Source organism: Pleurodeles waltl, chromosome 12, assembly GCF_031143425.1.
Source record: "Pleurodeles waltl isolate 20211129_DDA chromosome 12, aPleWal1.hap1.20221129, whole genome shotgun sequence".
In the NCBI taxonomy this organism is placed as follows: Eukaryota; Metazoa; Chordata; class Amphibia; order Caudata; family Salamandridae; genus Pleurodeles; species Pleurodeles waltl.
Window position 1 is genome coordinate 101,186,472 of NC_090451.1, and position 17,605 is coordinate 101,204,076.

Consider the following 17,605-nt stretch of genomic DNA (forward strand, 5'->3'; position numbering starts at 1 on the left):
GTCCTCCGATTCAGCTTGCAAGATTCCAGCAGAACTCCTCTGCAACCTCTGCTCCGACTTCTGGCCTCCAGAACTGCGACTTGAACCTCCAGGACCCAACAAGCTGCTTCAAAGAAGAAAGGACTTTTCATCAACATTGTTTCCAGGGCTCCTGCCAGCTTTTCAACATTTCCCTTGCCGTACATCCTCGGAAGACTGCAACTCTTCAGCCTGCACAAAAAGAAAACGGAATCCCCCTTGGAGTGAAGGAGTCACTTCCCTGCAACCGCAGGCACCTACAACAAGCAATGGCTAGCTGTGTGGATCCTGCATCACAGGTGGTGGTCCGGAGTACTCCTCTTGGTCCTCTCTGCCAGCTGTCCAACTTTGGTGGAGGTAAGCCTTTGCCTTTCCACATAGAACAGTACCCCAGTGCACGGCATCTCTTGCAGCTGCCAAGGCTTATTTGCATCTCCTCCAAGGGATCTTCAGGCAACGTGTTGTTCCAGCCCCCAGCACTCTATCCTGCAAAGCACAGCCTCCTACGTGGTTCTCCTGCAGCGTGGGATCCTCTTTTGTAGTGCTGCGTGGGCTTCTTCAGCTAGTCCTGTGTCCCTGTCCAGTGGGACTCGTGTGGGTGCTGCCTCTGCTCCTGGTGACTCCCTGCGACATTGAGGGTCCCCTGTGACTTCCTCTTCTGGACCTTGCTGGTCCCCAGCAGCACCTCTTTTCCACTAACTGCAAGTTTGCCTTTGCCAAGGCTTGTTGGTGGAATTCCTGCACCTACACCCATCTGCAATCTTCCTTTCAGCGTGGAACTTCATCTGCATCCATCAGGAACTCTTATCCGGCTCCAGGGCTGCAATGCTGACCTGTTCTTCATCAGCGTCGACCAACTCCTGCATCCACAGCTGGGTGGGTAGTAGCTCCTACTCCTCCTGGACTCCACTTTGACTCTTGGACTTGGTCCCCTCTCTCCACAGGTCTTCTTTCTGCAGGAATCCACCAGTGGTTTTCTTGCAGTCTTCTCTGGGTGTCTTCTTTTTCCTCATTTCCTCCTTTTGGGTGGTTTGGGGAAAATCCAGTGTTTTACTCCTGCATTCCTGGTTGCTGGGGCTACTATGTTACTTACCTTTGTGGTTTTCTGATACCCCCGGCTCTCCTCTACACAGTTTACTTACCTAGGTTGGGGTACCTTGTTTGCTTTCTGTTTTTTAAGTATATGGTTTGTGCTCCCCCCTAGGGCCACTATCGGTTTTTGCTATTTGCACTGTTTTCTAACCATTTCTATGCCTGTTTCTGATTACTAGTGTATATATTTAGTGTATTACTTACATCCTAAGGGTGGGTTACCTGTCTAGTGTCTTGTTGTGATTTGTGTAAAAAATAAAGTACTTTTATTTTTGTACAACTGAGTGTTTTCTTTCATGTGTGTAAGTTATTTGTAACTACAGTGGTATTGCATGAGCTTTGCATGTCTCCTAGATAAGCCTTAGCTGCTCATCCACAACTACCAACAGAGAGCCTGGCCTCTAGATACTGCCTACACTTCACTAAGAGGGGATAACTGGACGGTATAAGGTGTAAGTACCATAGGTACCCACAACACACCAGGCCAGCTTCCTACACTTTGGCTTTGTCAGTGGTTGTTATAGTTTCATTCATAATGTGGGCCTGTTAAAGGTTTCTTTGATTCAGCCTGCTAAGTTCATTGACAGTAAACTATATGGGGCTACCTTCAGTTCGCAATCACAAGGACTGAATGTCCAAAGAACCTTTTTTGGATGGCGGCAGGTATGGGTCATTCTGGTATTCCCTTTAATTGGGCATGGTATCGTACCATTGTTGTGATTTCATGAAAGGGCTCAAACTGGAGAAAAACAATAAAACATTAAAATAACATCCGTAAAATAAACTGTCTGCATTGATTCACAGCATTAGGAGAACAGCACATGCAGGACATTTATTTCATAAACTCAATGATTACACACATTAATATGCAATGCGTTGAAGAGAGAAGACACGAAGCATACAACTGGATAATAAAATGTGAACAGAATAAAAAAAAAACTTATTCAGTTACCTTCTACTATTTAATTACTTAGGACTGTAGCATATGTTTCTTTCTTATATGATTTCTGATTTGTCTATGACCCACACTTCAGCTTATGGTGTTTCCATCTTTTGTAGGACACAATGATCTCCCAGATCTTCATCTTGTCTGCCAAAGGAGATCAACTAATCTACAAGGACTGTATCCTTCCTAGAGTGGGTGCCGAATGAAAAGAAAGTACATGTGTGTGGGTAGCAGTTGTTTTCAGCAATGTGTTTCTGAGAAGCTTTTGGAAGCAGGGGTAACTTAATGTTAAGTCTCCATCTCTGTTATCCTTTACTTACATTCTTGAAGTTCGAGGAGATGCGAGTAGTGAGCAGGTAGAGTCCTTTTACAAGAAGGTCAGTGCTCTTCCAAAGGATCAGGCTCCCGTTGTAATGGTAAGTACTATATGTACCTCCTAGAACAACACAATATCGTAAAGGGCGAGAAATATCAAGTTATAAATGAACAATCCTATTTTCCACCCTGAGATAAAAAGGATTAAGCCATACTGGGAACTTCCAGTCATTTCATGTTTCAGCTGTCTGCACCATAAGTAAGAACCCTTCAAATCACTATCTACCAGTCCCTTCCTATTCACATTTGTTTTTCCAAACATTTTCCCACTTTTTACAGTCTCTGCTCCAGACCCTCTGTCATGTTGAAACTAATTCTTAATATAAATATAAATTCTGGACCAGTTTCAGCGCTTTACCATTATTGACATAATATGCCCCGTTTGAGTTTCATGAAATTGGCCTTGCATGGCTTCTTAGTCGGATTAGCATGTTCTACTGCAGATGGGAGACCAACAGTCACCCCTTTTCTATCATGCCAGACCTATTCTGACCTCCAACCTGTCAGCTGCATAATATTATCTCAGATTCATTAAAAGCATATCCAACTGAAACTTGTGTGAATATAGATGGATTACAGGGGATAAGGATTAAAATTAATAGTTGTAACTCATTTGAAGTGCATTTGTGTGTGTGTTACGTCCAATCATATGTCTATATATTTAATGATAACTGGTCTAGGCATTGTGAAGCCCACCCTAATGCACATGTGAACAAACATGTTTCCTGTTTTCAATGTTGGTTTACTACTCGAGTCCTCTAACCACAGTCTCTTCTCCAGATGCATGAAGGCTTACACTTTATCCATGTGCGGAACAGCGGCCACTATTTTGTGGCTACCACTCCATCAGACAGCACCCCCTTCACGTTGATTGAGTTTCTGAACAGGTGAGTTCGTCTGCACACAACCTTTTCGATATGTAGCTCTAGCCCTGTCTCTGTTCCAGATGTTGTGTCCTGGTGGGTGTCTTTAGAGCTCATCCATTAAACTTGATGAGCCAGTGAAAACTAGTAACTGTCTGTGGTACTGCTGTTGAGACGTATCTTACTTAACTGTCCATTGTGAATGCCAGTATTATTATGCTTTGAAGCTGAGATGTCCTATAATCATCACAGTCCCTTCCTGAAACCAGCTAGAGTACATTCCAAATTGTTCGAGCCATAAATTTACGCTTCCTTTGAACATGATGTCTGTAGGAAGTTGGCTCTGTATATACTATCTCAAAGTGAGAGATAGTGTGCACAGTGTCCAAGGGTTCCCCTTAGAGGTTGGTAGTGGCAAAATTAGATAATAGTAATGCTCTATTTTGTGGTAGTGTGGTCGAGCAGTAGGCTTATCAGATGGTAGTGTTAAGCATTTGTTGTAAACACACAGGCAATAAATGAGAACACACACTCAAAGACTTAACTCCAGGCCAGTAGGTTTTTATATAGACAAATATTATTTTCTTAATTTATTTTAGAACCACAAGATTCAGATTTTAGGTAAGTACATAAATTGTAAGGTACTTCACACAGGTAAGCATGGAACTTTGAATTAAAACAGTAATGTACACAGTCTTGGCAATAAGCTATTTTAAAAGTGAACACAGTGTAAAAATCAACAGTTCCTGGGGGAGGTAAGTATTGGTTAGTTTCTCAGGTAAGTAAAGAACTTACAAGTTCAGTCTTCTGGGCATAGGCAGCCCAAAGTTGGTGGTTCAAGTCAACCCCAAACACTCAGCACCAGCAACACAGGTCCGGTCAGGTGCAGAGGTCAGAGTAGGGCCCAAATAACATAGGCGCCTATGGAGAACAGGGGTGCTCCGGTTCCAGTCTGCTAGCAGGTAAGTACCTGTGTCCTCATGGAGCAGACCAGGGGTGTTTGTAGAGCACTGGGGGGGGGGTCCCAAACAGGCACCCAAAATACACCCTCTCTGGCACAGGGGCAGCCGGCTGCAGTGTGTGAACAGACGTCGGGTTTTGTGTTGAAATCAATGGAGGGACCCGGGGGTCACTCTGACAATGCAGTCAGGGCATAGGGGTGCTTCTCGGGCCAGCCACCGACTGGGCTAGGATGAGGGCTGCCTGCTGGTCACACCTGCACCAGTGGTTGGTTCCTCTCGGTCCTGGGGGCTGCGGGTGCAGTGCTTCTTCCAGGCGTCTGGTTCCTTTGTTACTGGGCAGTCGCGGTCAGGTGGAGCCACTGGATCCTCTCTTCAGGCGTCCCTGTGGGGGTGCAGGGAGGTCGACTCAGGGTGTCCATGTCATTGGAGTCGCCTGGGGGGTCCTCTCTGCAGTGTTGGTTCTTCTGGACACAAGCCAGGGGCGTCTGGTGCAGAGTGTGAAGACTCAAGCTTCCGGAGTGAGGCTGGAGTCTTCTTTAAAGATGGTTTCTTTGTTGTAGGTTTGGATAGAGCCGATGTCCTTGGGAGTTTCTTGGTCCTTTAGGTGCAGGTCAGTCCTCAGAGGTTGCTGGTCCCGCTGGATGCGTTGCTGTGCAGGTTCTCTGAGTCTGGAGACAGGCCGGCAGGGCTGGATACCAAGTCAGTTGTCGTCTCCGTCGTCTCTGTGGGGCTTTCAGGTCAGCAGTCCTTCTTCTTGTTTCAGGTTGCAGGAATCTGATTTCCTGGGTTCAGGGTCGCCCCTAAATACTCAGTTTAGGGGTGTGTTTAGGTCTGGGGGCAGTAGCCTATGGCTACTGTCCTTGAGGGTGGCTACACCCTCTTTGTGCCTCCTCCCAGTGGGGAAGGGGGCACATCCCTAATCCTATTGAGGGGAATCCTCCAAAACAAGATGGAGGATTTCCGAAGGCAGGGGTCACCTCAGCTCAGGACACGTTAGGGGCTGTCTTGACTGGTGGGTGACTCCTCCTTGTTTTTTTCATTATCTCCTCGGGACTTGCCGCCAAAAGTGAGTGCTGTGTCTGGAGGGGCACTAGCTGGAGTGCCCTGGGGCGCTGTAACACCAGGCTAGAGCCTTTGAGGCTCCCCGCCAGGTGACACAGTTCCTGCAGGGGGAGGTGTGAAGCACCTCCACCCAGTACAGGCTGTGTTCAAGGCCACAGAGTGACAAAGGCACTCACCCCATGTGGCCAGAAACCCGTCTAGATGTGGCAGGCTGGCAGAAACTTGTCAGCCTAGTACTAGTAGTTGGACTGGTACACAGGGGGCATCTATAAGATGCCCTCTGTGTGCATTTCTCAATAAATCCCACACTGTGCTGTCAGCTTGCAGATGAGGGGTTGCATTTGTGCCCCAAATCCTACCTGGGAATGGCCATGACAAATGCAGCCCCCCCTCTCCGTGACTTCCTTGGGATGCATCAGGGGACAACAAACACAAAACCATCCATCATGATCATGGCTCAAACAGTGCATGCATATGGGTCAGGCACTGATAATTTCAGTAATATTTGATAAGACTAGGTTCAATTAATCAAAAATCCAAAACCGAAATAGATTGAGAAAGGTCAAGATAACGGCTTGATGAGCTATGGATCCCAGCAACTGTGATACACATAGCAATGGAACTTATGTGACTGGTGTGAACGTTGCTTTCATGGAACCGTTCCATTGCTTTGGTAGCGATTGCCCTGTTGGATCTGTGACTAGTGCTGCAGCACTACTACACATCACCAGACTGGTTAAAGCTTTCCTGAGTGAAACTGAAACCTGGAGATGCGCCTTGAAAATATCTGCATAAAGGTACCCAGTGCAGTACTTGTTGCCATTAGTCACACTGGACAATATAAGGTTCATCTAAGGAGGCTGTTTAAAGTGGAAGGTTCTAATGTTTAAAAGAGCTCTTTCTCCTTCAATATGTTGGAAGTTTACATACTTATATTTGACAGTAATTAATATGTTTATAATAACATAAATAAAGCCTCGAGAGTGTTATTTGTTGGCTGTATCTGATGATCTCCATGTTTCCTCTTCTGTTTTCCATCTGGTATGTTTCGGCCTTGGCTCTCGCTTTCATTGCCTCAAGGTTTGTAGGTCTCATCAAAGATTACTGTGGCAGTCTGAATGAAAAGACGATCCGGTTGAACTTTGCCCTCATCTATGAGCTTCTGGACGAGATGCTGGTACGTTCGTTGACGAATGCAGAAGAATGTTAGCTGGTGATCCTATAAAATCCTACTGACCCTGTGTCCTTAGTGCTCCCCTTTAAATTGAGTAGGGTAAGATATATCTAACTTGGCCTGGTAAGGTAGGAACTCTGTAGGCCAGATTATGAGCTTGTCAGTGTTTTCCAACTCGTGCATATACCATTCTTTACGCATGGGTGGCAATTAACAGGTTGTCCAAGACTCTGCATTACAACTGATACCTTAACTTCCTCACAGGACTTCGATTATGAAATAGTGAAGGGAATTTCACTGGCTTCCGGTGGAAAAGAGGATCTTGTTCACTAACATTTTTTGGAGCTGTCAATCAGTCAAGACCAAAATTTCTCTCAGAGCGATTTATATTATATGTCCCACTTAGAAACCTGAGATCAACTAATATCATGTTTTTAGTAATTCCTAGAATCAGATTGAAGACTAGAGACAGCTCTTTCTCTGTGCAAAGGCCTGGAATCCACTTCCTCTATGTTTGAGGCAAACTGAAAATATTAGTCTTTAGAAAGCTTCTCAAGACCTTGCATTTTTCCCAGGCATAATTTTTCTTTTTAGGGGGTTAGGTTTGTTACTTGAAATTTGTGAACTTGGCTCTGAGATGCCCCTTTGGGGGTGATTGTTGAGCTCTAACAGGTTTGTAGGTATTTCGCGTTAGTACCCCAACCTTCATTACATTTCAACAGGTCAAACATGACGAAACTTAACAGGGCGAAAGCATATGGTATTTACTGTATTATGCAGATTTTTGGTGTGTTAAGCGCCGAAATCCACATCTTATTTTCCACCAACTCGTAATAGGTGTTATCAAACCTGATAAAGTACCCCATGGTATCGTTATTTAGCAGGTGCAATAAATATCACCTAAACTCGTAATCTGGGCTTATATGGGTCAAACAAAGGCAATAAAACACTTGCCATAAAAAGGCTAAGGTGCTCTGTTGTCCTCAAAATGCACCAACAGGGAAAGAACCAACTTACATCAAAGCACATCCACACCTGGGCTCCTAAAGTGCTACTGAATGCGAAGATCCATCAATCTAAAATGCGAGTCATTAAGTGAAGAAACACTCCTTATGTTGGATGTGTAAATGGCAATGTGATGCAGTAGAGATACTCAACTATAAAGGGACAGGGAACGGCACAGGAAAAAAGAATGGTGCTGGGTCCATAAATTGTATGCGTTTGTTAAATGTAACATTATTACCAACACGAGGTGTCCCTGCGCTGTAGCAAGTGAGAGTATACCATTTAAACTCCGCATCATGAAACAGACCACTCTTGTTGGCAAACAGATTCACTTAAAGTGAGAGACTTGCTTGCAATGCATGCAGTATGCCTGAGCGCTAGAAGCACGTGATACAGAAAGTGCACATACAAGAATAGATGTAAACATGTTGCCTGTTGTAAATACTGCCCACTTACTAACTTCTCTTCCACATAGGACTTTGGGTACATCCAAACCACATCAACGGATATCCTGAAGAACTTCATCCAGACCGAGGCAGTAGTGGCAAAGCCCTTCAGTCTGTTGGACCTTGGCAGTGTGGGGTTGGTGAGTCTGCCCAAATCCAGGAAATGAATGTATTGTGTGAGCTAGAGGTGGACTGAGGTAGGAGGAGTAGACACTCGAAAAGGATTTTGAGCAAATGGAGAAAAGAAAAAGAAATCACAGTGTAAAAGAGGCTCAGCAAAGTATGCAAACATTGTTTCCTCTTGTCACCCACACCAGGCCTCTTCTGTCCACATGACTCCAAGAAAGGCAGTTGATAATGAGAAGCTTCACTTTCCATACAGACAACAAATACGTTGAGAAGGGGGAAGACTTCTAGAAGGAAAGAAGACCATTCTCTGTGTTCCAAGAGAGTCATCTCTAAACTGAAACTACTTTCAGAAGCACAAAATGTAGAACTTTTCAGGCATTGTTTGCATGACTTAAAGCTAAAAATCAGAATTGGGGATTGCTGACAAAATGAACAAGTTACTTACCTTCGGCAACTCTTCCGGTGGATACTCTACCCAGAGACTCCTCTCCTCTAGCAAAGGCACTAAACTGGATCCGGACATTTTCTTTGCAGTGTGCCTGTGCACTGCCACATGGTGCTGTGTGTCTCTGCACAGACTTTCTTTTGCCCTAAAGTGACACAGCTGCAAATAAAAAAAGCTGCAGTTATCAGCTTTACTCTTTACCCGCCCCGCAGACGTGGAGCTGAAAACAGATACCGGTGAACAGGACCCAAAAAGTCCTGCAGGATCAAATGACGAAATGCCCAACCTGTTGGATCTGGCCATCAAGGCAGGTCCAAAAGGCCTGGATGTCAAGGACAGGAACTCTGCATGTCAATGCGACGATAGCAGCCTTGGCCCTCATGGACTGAGCCCAAACTAGGAGGTTTGGTTCAGCGAACTCGAAAAGGCCGAAAGAGTAACATATAACCTTTATTGGTGCCCGCTGTAAGGCCTTACTGGGCCAAAGACAAAATGATCAATTACATATTCAACAGATTTGCTTTAAAAAAGTCTGTGTTACAGAGTCCTCACCAGGTAACAAAATTGTCTCGAAGCCCGGCGTGAATTTCCTTTTATACTGTCACCTAGCATCAGGGATGACATTGATAATCTCATGTGGTAGATGTAATGCAGTCAGCTGCCACTGCTCAATCTCCATGCATGGAGGCATAAACTGTGCAGGTTTAGATCCTTTCCCAAGTGTTGCCACAGACGATCCTCTTAAAGTGGTAGTCTGAGTGGAGGACAGATGCTCAAGTCCATTAGTTTGAGGTACAACACTCTCCTGGCCCAAACTGTAGCCACTAGAATGACTTGGGACTGTTTGTTCCTGATCATCTTTAGAACTCTGGGCAGGAGAGAAAGAGATGGAAAGGTGCACAGGAGCCCAGTGTACTACTCTAGTCCGAATGTGTCTCCTAGAGTGAGTGCTCTTGTGCACTCTTACATATATAAGTTTTGACCCTGTGCTTTCTTGACGGTGGTGAAAGAGCCAGCCAGGTTCTTCCTCTTATCAGATAATTACTGCACTACCTAAGGGAACCCTCTGATCTCTACCTTGCCCCAGTGGCCTCCTCACCCCAGCTGTGACACATCTGTCACCTCGGGTGGGGGAAGAGAGAGGGGTCTGCTATTTGGTCAGGTTGCGGTTGAGCTACTGCCACTGTAGATCTTGTGCCATCTCCTCCGGTAACGTCTGTGGGACTGCAGGACGGCACATAAATGTAAATGTCCTGCGGGCCCAAGGCACCAACTAGTTGCCCGGATCCAGGGCAGACAGAACTTGGGCCAGTGTGAGCAGTTTGAGTTTCTCCTTCCGCAGTTAGGCATTCAAAGGGCAAAGATCCAAACTAGGACAAAGGCCTCCATCCTTCTTAGGAAATAGCAGAAGTAACAACCCTTCCCTTTTTAAAGGGCACCATGTTGATTGCTTCATACTAGAGCTTACACATAGTAAAACAGATAGGTGGTCCTTTGAGAACCACTGTAAATCGGGCTGAACCTGTGGTGGGTTGGAAAGAAACAAAAGGCTATGGCCTTGCTGGACGATTTGGATGACCAGTCTGTCAGATGTGACACTGGGAGAAAATGTTGAATCCATCCTCCATCAGTGTGGCTGTGCACCATTAAAGACAAACTGTATCTGTTTGGAGTCTGATGCTGCAGGCGAATGGGAGTGGTAAGTTCTGTGCCCCCAAGTTGTCTGCTTAATCCCTGTACCTAGCCATGAAAGGGCAGAGTAGACAGAAGCAGGAGAAAGGGTGGATGCTGGTGTTGTCTATAGGCCAACCCTCTGGAGTAGACCTTGAAGGACGGGAACTGATGTGCAAACTGTCTAGCAGCGATCAAAAAGCCCAAAGAGAAGACTCAGGGGGTCATTATGACCCTGGCGGTCTTTGACCGCCAGGGCCAAAACGACAGGAGCACCTCCAACAGGCTGGCGGTGCCTCCCGGCATATTTGGACCGCGGCGGAAGAGCCGAGGTCGCACCGCCGGGGCCGGCAGTATACCGCCATTTCAGCCCCGGCGGTGATAATCCGCCAGGGCAGCGCTGCAAGCAGCGCTGCCCTGGGGATTATGACTCCCCTACCGCCAGCCTGTTTCTGGCGGTTTGCACCGCCAGGAAGAGGCTGGCGGTAAGGGGACTAAGGTGGCCCACTGGGGTCCCTGCACTGCCCATGCACTTGGCATGGGTAGTGCATGGGGCCACAGGCAGAGCCCACAGGCAGAGCCCCGATTTTCGGGCAGTGAAATGCACGACGGGTGCTACTGCACCCGCTGCACATCAGCATTGCCGCCGGCTCAATTACGAGCCGGCGGCAATGTTGATGTGACTTTTCCGCTGGGCCAGCGGAAAAGTCAAAATAGGGAGCCAGCCATACCGCCAGCAATGGCGGTATTCTGGCGCCCGCACCCTCAGCGGTATGCCATGCAGACCGCCGAGGTTGTAATGACCCCCTAGGTCTTGGATTTCCTTGTAGCACTTCAGGGCAGAATCAGCTTTAACTGCCAGAAATTCAGGGTCCATCAGAAGGCATATCCTTGAGAGATGTCTGTACAGCTCCAGAAAAGTATATGGATATCCCAAATTACATATGGCTGCATCCTGACCACCCTGAATGGTTAGAAGCCAGGGAGGCCCTGAACTCTTCCAGGACCGCTGACAAGACCTCACTCTCCATTGTCCCAGAGGGCATGGGTATAATGGCATAGCAGGCAACTGGCATTAACTGACTTCAAGGCTAGGCTGAAGTGAAGAAGAAAGATTTCCTGAATACCTCAATCCTTTATGACTCCCCATGGGGGGGCCTAATTATGATTCACTTTGTTGGCGGAAGCTTGAACCACCAAACCTGAAGAGTAGGACGCTTCTGGCCATCTGCCTGGTCACTGCTGCACAAGAGCAAGGTTAGACCAAGTGCCAATAAGGGTGTCTGTTAGGCCTTTATTGAACAGTAGAGGGGCTCAGAAGCACACAACCCAGGCTGCAGAACTTCAGTAAGCACATTTGTTTTGAACTCAACAGAAGGAAGTTGTAAATCCAGGACCTCAGCAGCACGTCTGAAAAGGAAGTACTCTCTTTTGTTGGTGGCCCAAAGGGGGAAATCAGACCAGTAGCAGGTATATTTTCAACCCTGCTGGCCTCTTGTAGATCCATATATAAACATTCATACTCCTAATATGGGAGTGAATTATCTCCAAGTGTCTGCAAACTCTGGCCATAGTTGGAACAGAAAAACTGGTGGAGCAACTGAACATGGCTCCATGGTAGACAAAGTGTTTTGCCAGAATCAGATTGTATGGGAACCAGGGGTGCTGGAGTGGCGTAGGAACATGACGTCAGCAGGACTTAATACTGAGTCGGCTCGAGGTTGGACATGAGTCTGCAGTGACTGCACTCAGGCACCTACGACATTTGGGGTTTGTTTTGATGGAAAAGGGACCAATGCAGGTCTTTGGGATGGAATGCAAGTTGGCACTGTAGTCTGTGCAGAGCCTGGGGTGAGATCCAGGGGCTTAGATGGCACTGGAGGCAGCCGGTAACACGACTGGAGGCCCCTTCAAATCCTTGGGGCCCAAAGCACACCAGAGGGAGCCAGAAGAGTGCCTAAAATATGCCTTGACCTGCTGCTATGTCGGGGATGGCTGGGGCAACGCGAGGTGCACCGGCATCAACTGTGGAACTTGCTCCTCATTCAGGGATCGCAAGTGCGATCAAGTGGCACTTTGATGCCTTCAAGGCTTCCCTTTAGATAGGCAGTGGCAGGATAGGGTCGTGCCCTGCTTCGTTTTCTTGTGTTTCCGCTTAGACTTTGATTAACTGGATGACTGTGAAGAGAACCTGTTGTGGAATGAGCTTCAAAAGGGAACAGGTCTGCATCCGTCACTAAGAATGGGAGTGGGACTTTCGGGGCTTTGTTCAATGCTTGGTGACATACAGCGTCACTTTCCTGTTCTGAATGCCTTCGGTGCATTAGGGCACTCTCCTCACATGATATGAAGTCCTGCCCCAGAGCGGAAAACACCAGAGGCACACCTCGTCACCGATATCTATTTATGACACTCAAGGCATGGTTTGAACCCTGTATGTTTTAGGGGGACAACACCATTCCTTTGCACCCTGGAATTCAGGTTGGAAAACTACTCACCAAATTGATGAAAAAGCAAGGACTGGAACCATGTTCAAAAGCATGGAAAGAAAGGAACTTAAATTGGTGTGCCGGATTGGTGCTTGTAGGAAAGTCACTCTTTGTGGCATGGTTCCCCCACTTTTTGCCTGCTATAAGTATGCTTACACTGTTTTCACTGCGATCCTGCTAGCCAGGACCCCAGTGATTGTGGTCTCTGCCTCTAAATGTGGATGCTTAGGACTTTGCACACTCCACAATTGGCATACTGGTGCTCCCTTATAAGTCCCTAGTATATGGTACTTAGGTACCCAGGGCATTGGGGCACCAGGAGTTCCACATAGGATGCAGCATGTATTGTGCCACCCATGAGAACCCATGCAAAATGTCTGCAGGACTGTCATTGCAGCTTGTGTGAACCCTTTCACCACAGGTCACGGCACCAGGTCACTGTAAGTCACCCCTATGGTAGACCCTCCTAGCCCAGAGGGCAGGGTGCAGGTTCCTGTGTGTAAGGGCACCCCTACATGAGCAGATGTGCCCCTATGAACTCTAGCTCCATTGCACTGGACTTTGTAAGTGCGGGAAAGCCATTTTACCCATGTAACCGTACACAGGTCACTACGTGTGTCCAGCTGCATAATGGTAACTCCGAACCTGGGCATGTTTGGTATCAAACATATTGTAAATCATACCCCAATACTGTTGTCAGTATTGGTTGCATGATTCAACCAGCTCCTACCAGTCTTCCAGGGTTTTGCAAGCAGCCCGCACTGCTGTCACCTTCGAGATGGGTTTCTGCCCTCCTGCTGCTTGACCAGCTCAAGCGGAGGAAGGCAAGGCAGAACAAAGGATGTCCTGTGGGAGAGGGAGGCAACACCCTCTCCACTTGGAAATAGGTGTGACATGGCTTTGGAGAGGTAGCCTCCCCAAGCCACTGGTAAGCTTTAAAGGGTACATTTGGTGCCCTCCTTCCATAAACTGGTTTGCACCAGTCCAAGGACAACCGGTCCCTGCTCGGGCGTGAAACTGGACAGAGGAAAGGTGAGTGACCACTTCTCTGTCCATCACCACCCAACGGGTGGTGCCCACAGCTCCTCCAGGTGGCCATTTGGTTCTGCCATCTTGAAACAAAGATGTGCAGAGGCCCCTGCGAGCATCTGAGTGGCCAAGTCAGGCAGGTGACGTCACAGCGCCATCCTGATAGGTGGTTACCTTGCTAGGTGACCAATCCTCCTTCCTGGGCTATTGAGGGTCTCCCTCTTGGGTAGATACTCAGATTTGACGTGCATGATTCCACCAGGACTCCTTTGCATCGTTTACTTCATCTTCTGGCCACTGGAACTGCATCCTTACTCTTCAGGAACCAACAATCTACAACTTCAGCGATGACTCCGCTTTGCAACATTGTTTCTCCGGCTCCTTCCTGCAAATGCACCTTTTCACCAGCTGTGAGGGTCTGGGGTCAGCAATTCTTCAGTCTGCACAAAGAACAAGAAGGAATCTCCCTTGGAGTGAAGGAGTCACTCCCCTGCATCTGCAGACACCAAATGCATTGATGTCCGGCTGCCTGGATCTGATCTTCTCCGGAACTACATGGATCCTGCATCACAGGTGGTGGTCTGGAGAGGTCCCATTGGTCCTTTCTGCCAGCAGTCTAACTTGGGAGACGATAAATGCTTGCCTCTCTTGGCAGGACAGTACCCCTTTGCACCGTGACTCTTGCAGCTACCAAGGCTTGTTTGCTCCTGCACCAAGGGATCTTGAGGCTCCGTATAGCCCCCAGCACTTCTTCCTGCCAAGCACAGTCTCCTCTCTGCTGCTCCAGCAACGTGGGACTCCTCTTCAGGTGTGCTGAGTGGCCTCACTGGGACTTTCTGTGCTTGCTGCCAGTGGGTTGCCTGTGGGGGCTGCATCTGCTTCTTCTCTTGTAGGGGATTTCCATGTATAGTCATAAGCACTGAATAGTTCCGCGCGCCTGCGGGGACCCCGGAGCACTGTTGTGTAATATATTCTTAAGTGCAATCATCAGCTCCTTGACAAAAAAGGTCTGTGAAAAACACTTAAGAATAACAATGTGCAGCCTATGTGAACAGCTACACAGGCCAAATTGTTAGAAGAAAAAACAGTTGTAGTGTAAATTCACGTTTAAACCTCAATTTATTCTATAAATACATAAATAAATACATTCTCATATTTTATTTACACCTCTCATGAGAATAAAACAATGTAGGGCAGTGTAGCCCATAGGCTGCCATTATACAGAATGAAAATAGAGCTGTGCCTTTAAGAAAGTAAAGTCTTCCTGTTTCCCATCATGCACAGCAAAAGGCAGTTGCCTCAGTTCTTTTTTCCGGCTCCTTTCTGACAGGACCCTGAAGCATTGAGCTCTACCTCACAAAATCCTTTTGTGACAGAAATTCATTTAAAATCTTTTGAATTTCAATTTCACTCGACGTTTTTAACATTGAGTGATCATTTTCTACTTTTTTCTGTTAGATTCTGACAGAATTTTGAGGTTTTTCTACTTCAGAAATGCCTTCACTGTTTGACAAATGCCCTTCCTGTGGCATAAAAAAGGCCAAAACAGATCCACATCGGGTCTGCATAATTTGCCTTCCATCCAGCCACAAACCGGAGTCGTGTGACATCTGCAAAACCTTCTCCAGAAGGACCCTTCGTGACAGGGAGAAGATCCGACTCCAGGCGAAAGAGGACAGGAGGAAAAGTGGTCATTCTACCACAGAGCGAGGAGAAGGTCAGTCTTCTACCAGGGCTCACACTGTTTCCTCTATAACTCCGACCAGACCGGCTCAAAAACGGCACAGGTCTCCGACGACATCGAGGGCGTCGACGTCGAGGCAAGGAACGGCGCCAACATGCTCGCCGTCGAGGAGTGGTTCGCCGGCGAGAAAGAGACATCGCTCGCCGTCGACGACGATTTTGCCGTCGAGATCTGGGTCGCCGTCGACACGGCGAGGACGTTCCACGTCGAGGAGATCTGAATCCAGCTCGCCGTCGACACAGCGAGAGCGATCAACGTCGAGGGGTGCTCGACGTTGTAGGCGTTCACCGTCATCACGGCGACGTCGAAGGTCGTCGTCGAGAGATTCTCAACGGCGCGAAGAATCGACGGCGAAGGGCACTCGCCGTCACCGTACTTCGACGTCGAGGAGTGTGTCGACGTCGAGACAATCAAAAAGACCTAGGAGGGTTTATACAACCTCAGAATCCTCGGCTTCACTCATCCTCCTTCCAGCGTCTCCAAACTTTCTCCTCGACAATCACCATTGCCACAGACGCCGGTAACACCTACGGCGCCTCTTCCGGCTCTTCCTTCAGAGTCTGTTTTGAGGACTCCAACGCGGTCTGTAAGACGTTCGGGACATTCCTCTAGACGCTCTTCTTCCTCTCGGCACCGTCATGAATCACAGAGATTTCAGCATTCACATCACAGGCGTTCTTCTTCGTCTACACGGGACTACTCTCCAACCCTATCGGACTCACCGTCCCCGAGAGTGTCCCCCATAGATGATGTGAATACGTTCCTTTGCTTCCACTGGTTCCAGGTCTCCTTGAACCAGCAATGGATATTTTCCTTGCACCGGCCGCAACAAAGTCTGCTCCTTCCAGACTTATTAAAAAATATCGTCCACCAGAACAAGATCCTCTATTCTTGAGGTCGGACCCAGTACCTGATTCGGTGGTCATAGTAGCGGCAAAGAAACTGCATTCAACCTCACCGTCTTCTTCTTCGCCTCCAGATAAAGAGAGCAGAAAGATAGATGCTGCAGGACGAAAAGTATGTTCTACTGCAGCCGTCACGATGAAGGCAGCCAGCGCTACTGCGTTATTAGGGCGATACGACCCTCTGGGACTCTTTAATGCAGTTTGCGGAACATCTTCCTAAGGATAAAAGGGAAGATTTCCTGGAGGTCGTGGGTGAGGGAGCCATGGTTTCTAACCAAATTATAAGTGCTGCAGCTGACTCTTCGGTGCTATCCGCACACAATTATGCACACGGGATAGCGCTCAGAAGGCATGCATGGTTGAGACTTACATCACTCAAACCTGAAGCGCAGCAGAGAATACAAAACTTGCCTTTCTCGGGCTCTACCTTGTCCGGTTCTCATGCCGATGACGAGATGGCTAGAATGAAGGCTGAACTAGATACCCTGAAAGCGGTAGGCATGGAAAGACCGAAAGAACAAAGAAAGGTTTTCCGGCCATATCAACGACGACTTTTCACCCACCGGTATCAGTCGCCACACTGGATGTCTTTGCGCCCCCAGCAGCAGCAACAACAGCAGTATCAAAGGGGTTTCTCCACTCAGCGAAGGTCGACAAGGGGTCGTTCAACACCTCAAACTCAGGCAACTCGACAGGCTCCCACGTCTAAGCCCTGAATCTTTGCTTCCCCCTCCTCCGTTATCCACTCCAGTAGGGGGAAGTATCTCAAATCATCTGGACGAGTGGCTATGCATCACAACAGACGCCTGGGTATTGAATATTGTGAGACATGGTTACGATCTCAGATTCACCAGTTCTCCACCATCTGTTCCACCCAAAACAGCCAACCACCATCTCGAAGCTCTACAGTTAGAGGTCAATATCCTATTGCAAAAAAGAGCCATAGAACCCGTTCCCATCAGCCAACAAGGGAAGGGGATTTATTAGAGATATTTCCTTGTACCGAAAAAAGACAAACAAGAGTTTCGTCCCATCTTAGATCTGAGGACAGCAAACAAATGGATTCGCAAAGAAAAATTCAGGATGTTAGCCTTACACCAAATTTACCCACATCTACGTCAGGGCGACTGGCTCTGTGAGATAGATCTTTGCGACGCTTACTTTCATATCCCAGTAACCAAGAAACATCGAAAATTCCTAAGGTTCACCGTCGGAAAACGCCATTACCAATTTGCAGTTCTACCTTTCGG

At 47.6% G+C, this 17,605-nt stretch overlaps 1 protein-coding gene across 2 annotated transcripts in view; it reads left to right on the top strand.

The window, feature by feature from the left end:
• The window catches only part of AP4M1 (adaptor related protein complex 4 subunit mu 1), a 209,409-nt gene that overhangs the window by 7,934 nt on the left and 183,870 nt on the right, over positions 1-17,605 (top strand). For both annotated transcript variants that reach the window (XR_011199886.1, XM_069217086.1), the window contains exons 2-6: positions 2,170-2,233; positions 2,387-2,472; positions 3,212-3,318; positions 6,399-6,495; positions 7,973-8,083. Coding sequence is in view for 1 of the 2 variants with exons in the window: in XM_069217086.1 (XP_069073187.1) it covers positions 2,176-2,233; positions 2,387-2,472; positions 3,212-3,318; positions 6,399-6,495; positions 7,973-8,083 (459 nt within the window). In the remaining variant the exon portion in view is untranslated. The remainder of the gene's footprint in view (positions 1-2,169; positions 2,234-2,386; positions 2,473-3,211; positions 3,319-6,398; positions 6,496-7,972; positions 8,084-17,605) is intronic.